General features: G+C 41.5%; 1 protein-coding gene across 3 annotated transcripts; it reads right to left on the reverse strand.

Annotated features, from left to right (window-relative positions):
- Nucleotides 1-717: 717 nt before the first annotated feature.
- On the reverse strand, nt 718-11,916 carry LOC308113733 (uncharacterized protein). 3 transcript variants are annotated; one of them, XM_080470179.1, is made up of 5 exons: nt 11,776-11,916; nt 9,330-9,398; nt 9,121-9,169; nt 8,093-8,121; nt 718-3,152 (listed from the first exon to the last, which is right to left on the reverse strand). In XM_080470179.1, exons 2-5 carry the CDS (start codon nt 9,346-9,348, stop codon nt 1,471-1,473), a joined length of 1,779 nt encoding a protein of 592 aa, XP_080326305.1. In that variant the 5' UTR covers nt 9,349-9,398; nt 11,776-11,916; the 3' UTR covers nt 718-1,470. The 3 variants fall into 3 exon arrangements, with proteins under 3 accessions (XP_080326305.1, XP_080326303.1, XP_080326304.1); XM_080470177.1 differs by lacking the exon at nt 11,776-11,916 and adding an exon at nt 9,959-10,006; XM_080470178.1 differs by lacking the exon at nt 11,776-11,916 and adding an exon at nt 9,611-9,743.
- Between the last annotated feature and the right edge of the window lie 5,527 nt (nt 11,917-17,443).

Genomic DNA, 17,443 nt, shown 5'->3' on the forward strand with positions numbered 1-17,443 from the left:
GGTTCATTGGGTGAATCTATGAAAACATACATTGCCACTGGTGGTTCATTGGGCTGGGCTTTCACTCAAAGTATGTGACCAGGTTCAAATCCATGTGTCGACAGGCTTTCAACAAGCTGAAGCTTGAAAAACAAAACACTTCAGCTAAAAGGATATGAGATCTTATTGCCAGCTTGAACATAGGTCAGTTTGCAGAGAAATGGCAAACCGTTTTAAAATTCCAAATTGCAAATGTCCTCCCTAAACCGTTGATGATGAAGGGCGTCTCTGCTCAATATGTGATGAACCTCACAAATCTAGACACGAACCCAGAAAAGTTCAGGCAGTTTGAAATATGATCAAAACTAGTTCATACTGTGACGGTTAGGCTACACATCTGAACCAGAACTATCCATTTGTTAGAGTTTTAACCACTTTTGTCATTAACCTGCACAGAAAAATGGAAGCCGTTGGTAACAGTCTGGCGTCGCCATTTAAACAAGGTAAACACTTGCAGAAGTTAAAGGAATATGTTTAGTAAGAATTGAAAAACATGAACATTGTGATTAAAGCAATAAAATGACTCTTAAAACATGCATCTTGTTGTGGACATTATTCAGAACAAATAGCTATCAATTGTGCTAAGAGTGTTGTTCTTTGTTAGTTGACTTGACAAGTAAATTCTTCTTTAGTGATCAGAAATATACTTAATAAAAACAAAAGTCTGTGAATTGTTTTCCTGCTATCTTTATTCAAAGTAGAAACATAGTTTCAGGCTGGTCACTGACTCTGTCTGGAAACATAAATTAAAATACATAGATACATTTTTCTCTCTGGTTCATTCAGCGCCATTACACACATTTGTTTGTAAAGCACAAAATCATTCACCTTTACAAAATGTATGTCAGTGACTCACAGTCTTTATATCTGAGATTCAACAAACCTGCAGAAGGATTTTAGAAAGGCTCAACAATTGCTCTGGTGCTCTCATTGAGACTCGTGTCTCTTTGTTATCGGGTTTTGAATCACACTGCAGAGTTGTAATGCCAGGAATGGAGCGAGGAGCTCAGACGTGCTTCATGAGTATTTCTGCAGCTAATACCGTCTAAACACAATTAAAGCTTAGTTTCAACGATTGTCATACATTCAGTGTGCATTTAGGTTTTAGCCAAGGTAGATGATAGAAACAAATCATGAATATATTGGACTTGTCTTTTGCTCCCGCCTCTGAGACAATGGGAAGCCCTTTGACTTAGGATGATATCTACCCCAACAAATCATCAAACAAAAACTGAAGACATACCACAGAAAAGACCGAAAAATGTTGCAAACAACATTAAAATATATGTTTCAAACACCATCTTCTCAACTCCAGGTCAGATCGACTTCTTTGATGTGTGACGCAGCTGAACGCTGCTTTTTGGCTTTTTGCTGTAACAAAATTCATCTGCAGAAAACTGCAGGATAAGTTTGGCACTGGCCACGTCTATGTTACATGGAGTCAGAAGCTCTGTTGCCTCCAGATGAACGCAGTCGTTGCCGAAGACCTTGGGTTAAGTGAACCAGCTTGCTGCCGGCTTCGGTGTACACGTTTTCCATAATGTCCAGTTTTCCTGTTGCCATGTTGTGCAATGAAAAGAAGTGTATGATTTGATTTATCTGGTTACTACTCTGGTCCTCTGGAGAAGATGGGCCACTCTCATATTTTCCCTGATACCTCAAGAAACTGAGACCCCAGAAATCAAAAACACCAGAAATCCAATAAAGCACAAAACCTGCTGCATTAGAAACAATACAATAAGCGATCAAAGTTACTACACCTTGAATGGGGATGGTGAAATATACCCAAACTGCAGAAAGCACCCCCGATAGCAAGTAAACACATATTTTAATTACTGGCCATGCATGTCCTCTCTTCAGGATCATCTTCATCCAAGCTAGGAATAGTGTAATGGGAATTGTTGCAGTAGACAGACACAGGTAGAGAGCTGACAGCCCACTGTGGGTAGATGAAGTTAGAAATGCTCCTACAACCGCCCCAGCTGTCACTCCAAGCACTCCCACAATTTTAAACATGTCGATCTCTTGTCCAAAACGAAATACTGTTTCCCTAGCAGCAGCAAGAGTCACCCCGACTGTCCCTGCCACCCCCATCAGGGCTCCTATAGTGGGACCTGCACCCAGCACTGGCACAGCAGGCTCTATCACAGCCATAACTGCTGCACCTGAAGTCACAGCACCAGCACAGATTTTATATTCTCCTTTAATTTCCCCAAAAGAGAATAGCGACACTCCTATAGCAGCCATCAGGAAGAGAGTGGACAGAACGCCGACAAAAATGCCCTCCACTGCAGCGCTGCTTGTGCTCGTTGCGTTTGCTTGCTGCAAGATGACAATGGGCTTTCTTGCAAAGTTAAACACATCAGTTATGATCAGAAAAGGGGATATCGGTGTGATGATTAAGTCGAAGCCGCACGACTTTGCAAAGGTCCTCATGGGTGACGTCTTTGAAATCAATGCCAAAGACAGATTCAACTTTGACTGGAACACAAAAGTGAGGAGAAACATCAGGCACACGACCATGGGCGTATTCAGTGGAGAGAAGATACAGATTGTAAGCATGCTTAACAAGATACCGCATCCACCACAATACTGCATGCGAATGAAAAAATACCCCATCGCAAACTGGACAAAAAAGAAACATATGATGACAGTCAAAGTGATGGAAAGATACATGTGCAACAGAAGACCAAGAAGACATCCCACTGCACTGGTAACCATCAGACAAAGTGGCCCAGCCACAGAAAAGGCCTTCCCTCGATCGCTTTGATCAGATTCCTTCATCATCAGCTTATACATGGACGATCCAACAGCCAGCCCTATAAATGAAGAAAAGATCCCGATGAGGCCACCAAACTCCTCGGCCAAAATGGATATGAACACATTGAACATGTGGACATTATCACTCCTGGGTGCCATGTTCATTTTCTCAGATATGTAAATATCATAGTCCTTGATGGTGTTCATGTAGTTTTCTAAGTGATCCATGAGAAGCTTGTCTTCAGCCAGAAGCTCCAAGGACCGAAGCACAACGACCGCGACTCTTCCCAGCAGCAGACCGCCAGGAACTCCTAACATCATTCCGAAGAAGAACATGGTGACTCCCGACAGGACTGAAGACAGACAGACAGATCTCATTAGACACTGAATGACACCGACAACAGTTACGTTTCATCTACACATTTGTAGGAAACAGTCCCAATAAAAATGCTTCTTCACCCATACTCTTTTTTTTTTTTTTTTTCCCCCCTTGGCCTGTTCGGCAGCTTGGGCAAAAAATATGATGTGATTGAGAGCCTTCCGGTGTCAGAACAGTTTTTGCTCTTGCAACAGAAAGAAACCTGGACTCTCTTCCTGTTGCTGCCTTTATTAGAAGTTGGCATGGCTGCCGTACACGACCCGGGAGGAACGCTCAAAGAGAGAGAGAATAGATGAGAGATTGGGTGGGGGATAACATACAATAGCCTTGTTCGTGCTACATATATTATTAGCGGTTATCACACTTATCCAAATACTTTCCAACTGTTATTAGATTAAACCAGCCTGAGCAGCTCTATCTAGACAGTAACATGAAGCAGGAACATGAATTAACAAAGAGGCAACAACAAAAGAGGAACATGAGTTTGAGAGTTTGAGCAAAGGATGACAGAAAACAAGCAACTTCAGCAACACATTTCATGAGGAGTGGAAATGTGTGTGTGTGTGTGTGTGTGTGTGTGTGTGTGTGTGTGTGTGTGTGTGTGTGTGTGTGTGTGTGGTTTGTCCACTGGATGTAGCCGGAACTGTTGTGGGGGGGCATGTACCGCCACCCCAGCGGACGGCAGCCCCCCCAGACCCGGGGAGGCCCCAGCGAACCATCTCAGAGAGCCACGCCCCAGCCCAGAAAGCACCAGATGGAGAATGCAGAGAGGAATCCCCCCCAGGCAAGAAGAGCCCACAAGAGAAGGATAAAGGGCACAGGGCACAGGGCACAGGGCACAAGCTGCCAAGCCGAGAGACCCCCAATCCTGGCGGCGAAGCCCGCCGCACCCCCGGGAGCCGGTCCATCCACTCCCCCCCCAACCCGGCAGGGCAGAGATGGCCCCAGCCGCCATGCCCCGGACCAGTACCTCCCCCAGACCAGGAAGAGCGAAGGCTCGGCCAGGCATGGTTGGAGCCAACTTCCCACCCCCAGGGGCTATTCACCCATACTCTGATTGATCTACGTTGAGTAAGTTACTACGCACAACAGGATTTTTATTTTATTTCATTTATTTATTTATTTATTTTTTTTTTTGTTACTACGCACAACAGGATTTTAAAGAGCTTATGACACCAAAAACGTTTTTTTTTTTTAAAAAGCGATAAAAAAAAAAAAAGTATTTTCATTATAAAAAGTTTTTGTCGTACTGCCGTCATCCGCTAGTAAAGAACTAAAAACAAGTGAAATTAAGTCGTGATTCTCAATCTCCGCCCATCGAGCTTTCTCAACCTCCTCAATCTTTTTAGAGAAGAAGAGTATGAGAGAGTGTTTGCGGGATCGTTGGAGGTCAGACTCAACAGATTTTGGGGAATATTGACGATCAACCCAGCAACTACGGCAGATTCAGACAATCTGAAGACAAGACGCCAATAACGATCGTCAAGGCGACAAGAATGCGTCCATATCAGTTACTGTGGGAGACAACAAAGACTGTAGATCTGATGTGATGTGATAATACATGTTCCACTCACGATGTCCTGACTCCACAGTGACTCCACATTAAGCCTCTCGCTTCACAGCCAGAAGGTCTCAGTTAAAAAAAAACAAAAAAGGTTCCTGTTCAGATCCCGGCAGGAGCCTTTCTATGTGGAGTGTGTATGTTCTCCCCTTGTGAGTGTGCAGGTTCCCTACGATACTCCGTTTTACTTCCACAGTTCAAATAACCTGCACTGTGACTCCCTGAGCGAGACCCCCGGCCTCCATCAATTTGTTGAAGACATTTCACGCCGGAGGATTAATGAGGGACTAATACAGTAATAAATCAACTCTGTCGTCAGTCTGTCCCGTGTAGTGAATGTCTGCTCCGTTCTAAAGCGTAGACATATGCTAGTAGATCGTTCAATGTGTAAAGCCCTTAGTCCACACAATATATTCGATCTACTAGAGTATGTCTACTGTGTAGACAAACAATCTAGTTGTGGTCTACTACAATATGTCTATGTATCAGATCTTTCTGTGTTGAAAATCCCTCGAAAAAAAACAAAAACAAGAGCACCACAACAGTCACTTCCGCGTTCCTCTCCAGGCCCTGACCTCTCGGAGAAGGTTTGCTTTTCAACAGTGCAAAATTCAAAAAACGGTAAATGTGTAAACATTCCAGGGGGCATCTGATCAAGGCAATTTTGCCTTTCACTGGCAAATCAACATGGAATATGGTGTCAGAAGCTCTTTAATGTAAGTGTTAATAAGTCCTTACGAGAAACGTCTACGCACAAGCACGCCTATTTTACAGGATGACATTTCAGAAAAGTGTCGTGTTTACACTGCAACGTTTTCAGAACAATGTCTGTTTACACGGAAATGGCAGAAACTCTGAGGTAGTTTTGAAGTAAGGCCGCGAGTGGGTGCTGTTATTTGTTTTTGTAAGGAAATCACGCGTGTGCATGTCGAGAGCAATGCCCTGTAAACAACAACAGTGGCGAGTACACAGACATTCGTACGGACAGACGACCAAGTTGGACTGTTATTCCAGTGACTCTCAACTCTTGAACTGAAAGTGCCAGGGGACTACAGACAATACATGACAGTCGGGAGGCAAACATTGTTCTTTTTGTGCATCTACTCGCACATGTGCAGAAGACGGACTATGGGGGTATTATTGTAGCAAAACTATTTGTCTATGCGTATGGAGAGTTGTCTGTCTGTACCTCAATCTGTCTGTCTGAAGTTAGAGTTGTCAATGTGGAAAAGAATTTGTCAATGTGAACCTGAATCTGCAACAGTTGTCTGTCTGTAAATAGTTTTCAAATGTGTAAAAAAAAAAGCTAAAGTCTACGCATTCGATTGCAAGTGCTGAAAATACAGACAACTCACCAGTTACGAGTCGCGTGGTTTCACAATTGGCTGTTTTGCTCATTGAGCGTATGCGACATTGGGGACGGGGTGCAGACAACGATGGAATCCCGACCGCATGCTGTCAGTACATAGCAATAATTTTGCACTTTTTATAATTAGTGAGGCGATTGCTGTGCCTTCTATAAATATCATATTCCAGGTGTATGTAAAAATGTAAGTTGTCCCCAATGAGCCTGGGGGATAGGGCATAGACAGACAACTTTTGAAACAACTTTTGCAGATTCAAGTTCACATTGACAAATTCTTTCACACATTGATAACTCTAACTTCAGACAGAGAGACTGAGGTACGGACAGACAACTCTCCATACGCATAGACAAATAGTTTTGCAACAATAATAACCCCATAATGAACCCCGAGTGTTTTCAAAAAGTTGTGTTTCCCCCCTATTTCCATGGAGACGGAATTGGAGCGCTTTCAAAAAATTCGACCTTGGCAGCCGTTTTCAACAACTTTGAGCACAGCTGTTGTGTAAACAGACACTCAAAATGCAATGAAAATTTTCCACTTTCACTTGAAAATATTGTCATGTAATAGCTTTGGATCTCTCCCATCCTATCAATGACTTCCGCCTAAATGCACACAAAAAGTGTATTAAACACTGATTTTAAGGGGACTACTGAGAAATGTTCCACTTCTATCTACAAAGAATGAAAATAATCTTCGAACAACTTCCCCGCTGCTCCACTAAGCTCTAATAACAACTTACGTCAAACTTAAACATTTAATACTCAGATGTATTCAGGCATGCTTTAAGGGTCTTTACCAGTGTTTTTTGTTTCTGAACTCCAAAATTTTAAAAGAAAATAAATAAAGAATCACCTGAAACAATCTTCTCAGCAAAACACAATGAAGGTTTGGCATTTTCACTTGAAAACGTTGTGTAAGTAGCCTGCGACACTGAATTGTAGCAATCAGCTTGCGCTTACGCATGTCTTGGAAGACATAAAGGCCCGAACGAGCCATCCTCACTCTACTCCTGAACTGAAAGGAAACTAATCTCATTTCAGTCAGCTGTACAGGTGTGTTTACATATTGGCACGATGAATTACGAATATCATTTCCCCATCTCAATAAGGTTGTTAAATGGGTGTATCAGTGTGGGAAATTCCTGATATTCATGGAACGTCTTTGACTGCCAAAAAAATCTTCCAAGAATAACAAGGCTCGCTGAAGTTCGCAACGGAGCGTGTGGATTAGTTGTGATGCGTGTTGATGCGTTATACGGCGTGACAGCATTCGCTTCCCTGCCGCATCCTCCTCTCTGCCCAAGTCTATGGCATTTCTCTGGATGTGGCACAATCTGGAGCATGTGAACTGTTTATCGGCTGATGAAAGAATGACTGGGGTGTGTGTGGAGCCTTACATATTTACGCAGTCGCGGAGCTGGCTTGTTTAACGCACTGGGCGGACACCCGCGCCTCTCGTGGGTGGTGCACCCCTTCACAGATTGCGCCCTGGGCGACTGCCCACATAACTCATAGCCAAATCCACCACTGTGCACAAATATGTTTTTCACCAGATGTACTGCAACAATTGGAGGAAAAATATCAGCATGACAGCATTTTTAATCTGTGACTCGTAAAACAGGATTTGTGCACCTGTAATTAAGAATTTGTGACTTGTAAGTGGCGTGTTGTATTTGTGGAGAGAAAAGAATTCTACAGGTACACAAAACAAATCTACAGGTACACAAAATAATTCTGCAGGTACACAACTCACGGTACACGACTACAAATTCCCTTTTACAAGTACACAAACCTTTTTCACCAATAATACCTCCATACTCCACCAACTCTTTGTATTTTTCTGCTTGAGACTTCTTCTAGTAACAAGGAAGTTTCTCCTCTCACATTGTTTATTCCTCTGCCTGCCCATGCAAGATCTGCTGTGTGTGTGCGTACGTGCGTGCATCACTGTGTTATGGAAGCTCAGGAACAAACACTTGAAACTTACAGAAGTGCAGACAGGAATGCAGTCCATGTCTGAAAACACACACAAAAGTACATTCAGTTACCAAACCAGACAAGCACTGTTTTTCATACATGAAATTTAGTTTTTAGTAGAAATGTACCGATACCACTTTTTTAAAGGGCCATTACAAGTACGAGTATTAAACCTTTAGCTACTTGCCAATCCCGAGTACCGATACAAGCCCTTATTAAATTCCAATAAACCTGATTCATATTCTATATGCAACTGAATTGCGAATAAGCATCGACGCTACACACACCTCCAGCAGCCAACACTCTACAGTACTGTAGACTGTAGCCGAGGGACTGAGCTCGCTGTTAATGAGTGTATCAGTCATACTTTAATGATGTTTAGCATGTAGCATCGCTGGTGTGTGAGCCCAGACTCTTTAGCATGTAGCATGTAGCACAACCCGGAGTTACGTACTGAGCAGTTAAACGAACGAGCAACATCGGGCTGCTGGTACAAATGTGTCTGGTGAATAAACTGCTGGTGATGTACGGACAGTGTTGCCACAGTTACCTTGAAAAAGTAATCTGTTTACTGATTACTCCTTTAAAAGTAATTTAGTTACTTTACTGATTACTTGTTTTTAAAAGTAATTTAAGTTAGATTACAAGTAACTTTCTTAGTCACTTACAACACCTGCCAACACCCCCCACGTCTCAACATTATAATGACATCCGGTATTGCAAAAAACTGTTGATCACTGCCTGGCCTCCTGTTGATACATATTTTAACCTTTGACCTTCATTCTTTGTTGTATTTATATCTGATTCATGGTTTATTATCAGATTGTTACTATTACTGGTGTTTATTAGTCTGTAGTTGTAGTCTGCTGTTGCACTATTTATTTATTTGCACTACCTGTTCTATTTGGCAGATCAGAGTTTAGAGTCTTGTCCTACGTTTGTCATATTAAACAATCTCCAAACCACTGACACGTGACGTCACTGTTTTTGACACGACACTGGTATCGGTGTTGGTGCATCCCCAAGTCTTTAATTCACCTGGTGGTGCCGGTGTCTTCCTCTGGAACCTCAAGCTCCTCAGGGATGTCTGATAGAAAGAGAACAAAGAGATTTTAAAGAAGGAAGAGCATTTGCTCATGACTGATTTGTTTTAAAATATGATCAGCGGTATTAGAAAGCATGACTGAGAAATTATAAACTACTGTTCAAGTCTGACATTCAGCTCCTCGCAGTGTGTTTCAACTCACCAATGCTTGCTGGATCCATGGTGTGTCTCAAGCAAGATGACAAAACATGCCAGAGTGGCTCTCAGAATTCTGTAAGCGCAATAATAAAAGAAACAATCAATATCTCTCACTTTACAGCAGGAGTCACGCACAAATTGCAAACTCTTCAGCGGTTCTCGGCGCTGAAGAAAACTGAAACCGCAGCGTTTTACCAAAGGGAAATTCTTTAGCCATAAGGACAGAGGTTATATATAAAGCAGACCAAAATGAAAGTAAATTCCAGTTCCTCTGCTCACACCCACCTTCCCAAAGACAACTTCACAAAGCAACGTCTGGAAAAAGGTCTCAGGTGGTTTCTACGACGCAGTCACTTCAAGGCTCTTATACAGAGAAAAACACAGCAATTCTACATGAGTGCGCATCAGCGACGGTGGGAAGGAAAAACTCCCCTTTAACAGGAAGAAACGTGCAGAACCAGGCTCAGGGGTGGAGACTCTCTTGAACCAAACCCTGGTTCGGGCAGGAAACGCAAAAGCTCTATGTAATTTAAAGAACGGCGTTTCCTTCATTGATAACAAAATACTATTTGATCACACAGAGTGTACGACGAACATGAGCAAAACTAAATGACGGCGAGGGTGAAGTCTTACTGCTCTTGTTTGTCTTTCTCCCATCTGCAGTCAACACGCTGAAGATGTATTGCACCAGCATTTCCTTTAATAGGCGGTGCCCACCCAGTGACCCCTGTTCAGTTCATGTACACAGCTACGAGACTCACAGATATCCCAGCATCTGCTCAGACATTCTTTTAGCACTTATATAAAGAAGGGGGGGGAGGTTTCCGACAACTTTTGGGATTTCCATGAATCCTCCGTTGGAAAGAAAGCAATCGGGTTTAGCTTCCACCACCTTGTGTTTGTTTCTTTTTTTTTCTTTCTGTTTTAAGACTGATAAAGACAAGCAGGAAAGCGCTGTCATTCTAAGCTGAAAACAAGAGTCATCATTGCTGCACAAGCTTTCTGCAGCGAATGCACACACTTGTATGTTACGTGTTCAACTCTAGTATAACAGGAAAGCTATAACTGAAAACTCTCACGTTGAAGGAGCGAGAGCATGGTTCGTTGTGAGCTACAATACCGGCTACCCTGTTTCACTGCCTTCGCTGCACCCTCCCCTTTTAAAAAGGATCTCTCAGAGAATCTGCAGGCTCACCGATGTCCTCATCAGATTTCCTCGACTCCACCACAGAAATAAGCAAAGGGATGAAGACTGAATGCAAAGCCATGTTTGGATGAGCTGCTGTTGCTGCTCAATGAGCATAAACTGACCTTCTCAGTCCTCATAGTACGAAAGTTCATGGTATGGTATCACGTTGGGCATTTTGTCTTTGTCTGTGACACGGGTGTCAAACATATGGCTCTTGGGCCAAAACCGCCTCGCAAGAGGCTTCAATCTGGCCCAACAAACCACCAATCAAATGGTGAAAATTTCAAAGAAAACACTGTTTTGTACTTTTCTTTTCAGATTTCTTAAGAGTGGCGGACACAGCACAACACTGAGACCCAAACTGACATACTGGTGATGCTGCCGTGAAAGCTCGACGTTAAAAACATGCAATATGAGATAAAAAAATATTCCTTCACTTAGGGCAGCTGTGCCCAATATGTGGATCAGCTGGCCGAGGAAAGTGTCCAGGTCCATTTGTCACGTCACTTAGTTAATTATATGATCATGACAAAGAAGCATGCGTAGCATATCTATATGTATCTCAGGAAGTTCGTCGTGGATCGTTTGTGGAGTTTTCATGTTGCACTGAGGTAACAAAAAGCAAAGTTTTACCTTGTTCGCACAAAACCAAAACAATTAATGACAAAAAATTTACAACAATCAACATAAAGCCAATTTTAATGGGACCTCGTGGTGCAGAATACAGTGAAATGTTCTTAAGAAACTCTGCGACAGCTGTGATGTGATTCAACGTTTTTGACAAACTCACGCAGGGCTTAGAGGCTCATGATAGTGAGCTATCTTTCATGGCAGCATCAGTGATATCTCAGCTACGAGAGAGAGAGAGAGAGTTAGAGAGAGAGAGAGAGAGAGAGAGAGAGAGAGAGAGAGAGAGAGAGAGAGAGAGAGAGAGAGAGAGAGAGAGAGAGATTCCAAACGGGCCTAATCAATCTGTATCAGATGAATAATAAAACTTTGTTTATGATAACGTCATCAGAACTGCCAGTCACACTATGGAGTAGAGATGGAGCGACTCAAAACGAGGCTGAAATGATGAAGAAAACGGGGCCTCACAGCAGGTTTCCTTCATTACTGAAGCCGGTTGTAATCATGCTATTTTATTCACCGACTCGCGGTAAATTTCCACTCATGACAACTCCGTTAGACAGCCACAGAAATGCCTCACAAAGAAGCGGCGTTATCAACAGAAGCCGGTAGTGACAGGACCGTGAGTACTTACTCGTTGTTTGGGTGCAGTTTAGAAGTAAAAAGGTTCCGCTGTCTCCCTGCAGGTGAGCTAGTTTTAAAGTAAAACTTAAAAAAACTCCGTGGAGTCCAGTTTTAAAGAGCGACTGAGCTGCACGCTGCCTCCTGGACGCGCGTCGTTTCTGATTGGCTGTCAGCTTCACTGCGAGGCTCCCATTGGTCAGGCAGTTTCACCTTCAAGAGCTCATTGACATGTGACTGAGTTGCCTCAGCATCTGATCTGGGAGTGACGGGAGAGTCCACATGAGGAGGAAGAGTCAAACACCAGGCCCGTGGGCCAGAACCGGCCCGCAAGAGCCTCCTATCAGGCACAGGAAACCACTGAGCCTATTTAAAACCTTTCAAAGAAAACATTGACCTGAAAAAAATAATCTTAAGAATAGGTGACACGTGTGAGGTCATGTTTCACTATGGCTGGAATATGGAATATCCATATTCTGCCCATATTGATATTCATTTTATAATGTTATCTTTTTTTATATTGTATTTTAATGATCTTTAGATGTGTGGTAACTAACACCATCTGAAAGAAATGTTTTTTTTTATTTCTCTGCAAGTCCTGAACATACAAAAAAATTATCAAATCTATTCTATTCTATTCTATTCCATCCATCCATCCATCCATCTATCTTCTGTACCACTTATGAGGGATGTCCGATACTGCACGGGGTGCTCACACTTGTACAAAGAGCACTGACACAACAACTCCGTGAATCAGTGGTTTGGAAATTCTTTGATATTAATGAGAATGACAAATGTAAGACAGACTGTAAACTATGATCTGCCTAAATACCAAGAGGTGGTGAAAGATAGTCTGTACAACACCAGCAACTTAATCACCAGTGACATTTGGACCTGCAGAATTAGCCCAATGTCGCTCATTATTAACTGTTCCGAGCCATGCTACATTGAATAGGCTTTGTCTCAGCTAAATTGGATAATTGCAGACTTTATAATGCTTTAAAGTTTTCAGTTTAGTCTGCAAGTATGTTCAGATCAAAAATGTTCTATACTGTGAAAATGCATCCCCCTGACCCCTTGATCTTTAATGGTGCTGATGCTCTCTGCCAGAAGGCCAAAACATCTGCATGTCTCCATATAATGATTAACAATGTGTATACATGCATTGAATACTTTTTACCTTAAACCAGGGCAAGCCATATTATAAGGGTGGATTTGTCAAGACATGCATAATGCAACAGCTATAACAGATGTTTCTGGGACATTTCACTGTATTATGCACCATTAAAATTGGATTTATGTTGAAATTGTCGTAATTGTTGGTAGTAATTGTGAAACAAAACTTACACTCTGCGCCAAAGAAAAACGTAAAAGTTTAAATTTAAAGGTTTTAAAGACACTATTTTACCTGGCTGTTTGTGGCCCCTGAACTAAAAGGTGTTCTAGAACCAGACGATAACCTTGTGGATGACATATCACAGTTACAGTTACCACGAAAGGCCCAGACGAGCTTAAACAGCGCTGATCAAACATAAACAAGTACATGCATGCATAAATAAAACAACCAAAACAGAGTTTATGAATTAATATAAGTTCCTGCTACAGTGATATTATATCACGACAGTAGGGAATTTAAGTACAAGCATGCAGTGGTGATTTCCTCACCTTAAATTACCTATTGCTGTAAAAGCCAGTGGAACAGCGGACAGTGGAAGGTATATAATATAATATAATAATATATATACAGGTAATGACACCATAGTTACAAAATCACACCAATACTGATGTAGTTAAGCATGTAGTTATGTATCTTCATCCAAAACAGCTGGACTTGTGAACAAGACCACATCACATGAATTACCATCAAATTGTTTACATTTTCAGCAAAATGTTGAATCTTAAAAACCCAAATAATCTACGTGGTGTCCAACAGAAGTGATGTGATAGTTTGAACTGCATCAGTCTCACTCTTAGGGCTCTTGATAGCGTACAACCATGCACACATGTTTTCTACCAGTCCGTCATCAAGAGAAACTCCTAAGTCTCTTTCTCATTAACCTTTCCGGGAGAAAAGAGCTTTATTCTCACTGAAGCTGAATGGCAGCTTGTAATATTTACAAGTATCCAGTCCTCCCCCCAAAAATCTTGAAAATCATTTTTGACTTAATCTGCTGCTTTTGGGTCCCGATAATATGATCCAACACCCATCAAAGCATGGCAAGATTTGCAAATATGACTTCAACCCACCTCATAGTGTTGTGATCGATCCTACAATGAGTTAACTACATTCCCACAATATATGTAGATCCTGTGAGGTGCCAATCCTTTATCTACTCATTCCTTCCACAAGAAGGGAAGTTAATCAATACAAACCTTGGTATTAAGCCAAATACTTGATGTACAATTCAAATAAGGGTCAACGTCAAACATTGTGGAAATATTTAGCAGTGCTGCTGCTGCTTGTTTTTTCCCCCCATCATCTGTTCATCTGTCAAAGTCATGTACTTCTGTATTTGTTGTTGCTATTTTACTAATTTATGTACCTGCTCAAAAACCATGTTAATATCTATAGTGTGCTGCTCAGGCTGGTTTAATCTAACAACAGTTGGAAAGTATTTGATCGATGTGATAACTGTGAATAATAAATATAGCATCAACAAGGGTATTGTCTGTTGTCCACCAATATAATAATATTTTATAACAGACACAGGGATGGCAACAGGGGAAAATGATTTCAGCTGAAAGTTCTGAGGGTCCAACGTTCAATCCAATCCTCCAATAATTTTTTTTTACCAGACACATGTGCAGTAACCACAAAGTTTTTCACCACTTCTGACGTGTGTGCAAATTTTCATGAGATTGGGCATGTTTAGGGCAAAGACTGAAAAGTTAAATGAATGAATATTTCAAGTTAAATCAAAAACACCGAATAACAAAAGCAATTGGATTCATGACATTTTACTTGTTTTCCTTCAACGTTCACATCTGCTCATAAAAGAATTTCAATGTCACATTTTTCAAAACACACAAAAAACATCAGTCATGTTACAAAAACAAATGAAACGTACTTCTCTAGGAATCATTATGGACCCGACACTCCCAATTAATCTATAAGACCCTCTGAAATCCTCAAAAGCTAAATTTGAAAGAGTGTCTCAGATCCCCCCCCCCCCCCCCCACACAAAACTTTTTTTGCTTGTCACTATTGGTCACTAAAATATTTTTAAGCTCACCATGTCCAGTATTCAAAATTCAAAACATTTATTCACAATTATTTCCTGTCAAGAGGAGCCAGTCAGCCCTGTGCATTTATGTGAATTAGCCACGTGCCAAACAGAAGAAAGCTGTGACTTTGAGAAGTCATACTAAAAATGGCTAGCACAAGTGAGTCGCTGGCTGGTTGGACGTGTGGTGTGTGTGTGTGTGTGTGTGTGTGTGTGTGTGTGTGTGTGTGTGTGTGTGTGTGTGTGTGTGTGTGTGTGTGTGTGCCACACTGTTCTGTCTGAATTGTAATATACAACTTTGCGTCTCCTTGTTATAAAACAATGTGGATCGATACACTTTAAGCCAATACAGCCTCCTTTGTCAGTGCTTTACGAAAACTATAGGATACTGGAATATCAAAAATTAAATGTGTGTGTGTGCGCGTTATGTTTGCTGTAGACCTTAGGCTACGTTCACATTGCAGGTCTTGATGCACAATTACGATGTTTTGCTGGGATCCGGGTTTTTTTTTGGCACTATCATTCACATTACATTTTTAAGGTGACCGCCATCAGACTGCTGTGTGATCGGCCCAAACGGTTTTGGACACCAGATCACATGCACAGAAGACAGCGTGAAGTTACACTGAGCACGCTATTCACGCATGGCACGCCAGTCAGCGCCTGGGTTGCCAGATGTGGCTCACTGTTTCCAGCCGAAACAACGTAAAAACCAGACACCTCATAAAAATCAGCCCAAATCTCAGCTTATGTAGTAATCATGTTAAAACCATAAATCTTTTATATGTGTTATGGAAAACATGCCATAAGCACAAAATGTACGAAATAAACAAAGTTAAAGGGTAAAAGAATTTGGTTCCCCAAATATGGGTCACCTGTAAGTGAAAAATCTGAATTGGGTCACACATCCCTGCAGTGTGAACAAGGCCCAACTGCTTATGATTTTGGGCTCAAGCTGGACTTCCGGGAATTAAATCTCCAAGAGTCTTTTATGTCTTCATCTCTGTGTGAGTTTTCTTGTGTTTCAGCAATGAACTACGATAACCAAAGTTTTTCCCACATGTTTTACAGGAATACGGCTTCTCACCTGTGTGAGATCGCATGTGGCACAACAAAGTGCTGTTTACACTGAAACTTCTCCCACATGTTTGACAACAATATGGCTTCTCACCAGTGTGAGTTCTCATGTGGGCAAAATAACTACTTCGTTTAGTAAAACGTCCCCCACATGTTTCACAAGAAAATGGCTTCTCAGCTGTGTGAGTTCTCATGTGGCACAACCATGTAGAATGTACACTGAAGCTTTTCCCACATGTTTCACAAGAATACGGCTTCTCACCTGTGTGAGTTCTCATGTGAACCAACAAACTATCCCGCCGGCTGTAACTTTTAACACAAATTTCACAGATTACCTTCTTCTTTTCAGAGCGAGTTCTTAAGTTCCGATATAATTTAGATTTTTTACAGACAATTTCACCAGATGTTTCCTCGCAAAGAAGCTTTTCACCTTCAGCCTGTTTCTCTGACACAGGAACGTTCTCCACACGTTCACTATGAAATATGTAAAATTTTTGCGGCGCTTCTGGTTCCTTTTTGATCTGTGGAGGTTCTGGTTCTTCTTGTTCCTTTTTGATCTGTGGAGGTTCTGGTTCTTCCTGCTCCAGACAGTAGCTTGTTTCCTGTTTAAAGAACAGCTTCTCTCTACAGTCAGGGTGCTGGTGGAGCTCTGGAGGGACAAAAATGTAAAAGATCAATGGTTAGTTACATTACTTCTACAGTTCCAGCTTTAAAAATCTGGTACTGAAGCGGTGAAAATGAAAACGTTCTTTCCAATTTCAAAAATAGCAAACAGTCGTTACATTATTGTTTGATGTGCACCTTAAGCAGTTGATGGATTAAAGATTACTTTTTAGGGATTAGTTTTTTCAAGGTGGAATATCCACTTATCTTCTCTCCTATTTGCAGAACATTCTGTTCACTGTTTACTATTGATGTATGAAATCACAGGAGTACCAAATTTAAAAAGGAAATAAATCGACTAGTCACCCTGAACAGAAAGACCCACCCACAGCCCTTGCTGATTTGCATTGTATTGCTTTTGTCTTTTCCAGACGGCTTGACTCATTGAGTAAATGCAATGACAAAAAGGAAATGGAAAAGACAGACAAAACAGGAGAAGCATTGACAAAAATTAAATACGCAAAGACAGGATAAAAAAATAATGTGACTACCTTTGTATATTTTTTGTATTATTGATTCTCTTTATATTTCCACATTTCTTTCCTTTTAAGTTTAACACTCCTGTGATTTAGTGTTTACTAAAGTAAAATGCTGTGATTACACTTCCATACCAGAGGGGGCGCTGGGTGGTTGAGTTGAAGTAGATAATGTAGTAGAATAATGAATGTACTCGGAATTACTAGTCTATAAAAATACGAAAAACATAACAGACAGATC

The sequence above is a fragment of the Lipophrys pholis genome (genome assembly GCF_963383615.2).
Source record: "Lipophrys pholis genome assembly, chromosome: 8".
NCBI lineage: Eukaryota > Metazoa > Chordata > Actinopteri > Blenniiformes > Blenniidae > Lipophrys > Lipophrys pholis.

Bases quoted from the DNA above. Each gene is read 5' to 3' on its own strand.
- LOC308113733 (XM_080470179.1), bottom strand. The intron at 8,122-9,120 runs GTGAATTAAAGA...GTGTGTTTTCAG, and splicing joins GAAGACACCGGCACCACCAG to ACATGGACTGCATTCCTGTC. The intron at 3,153-8,092 runs GTAAGTTTCAAG...GTCTGTCTTCAG, and splicing joins GCATTCCTGTCTGCACTTCT to TCCTGTCGGGAGTCACCATG.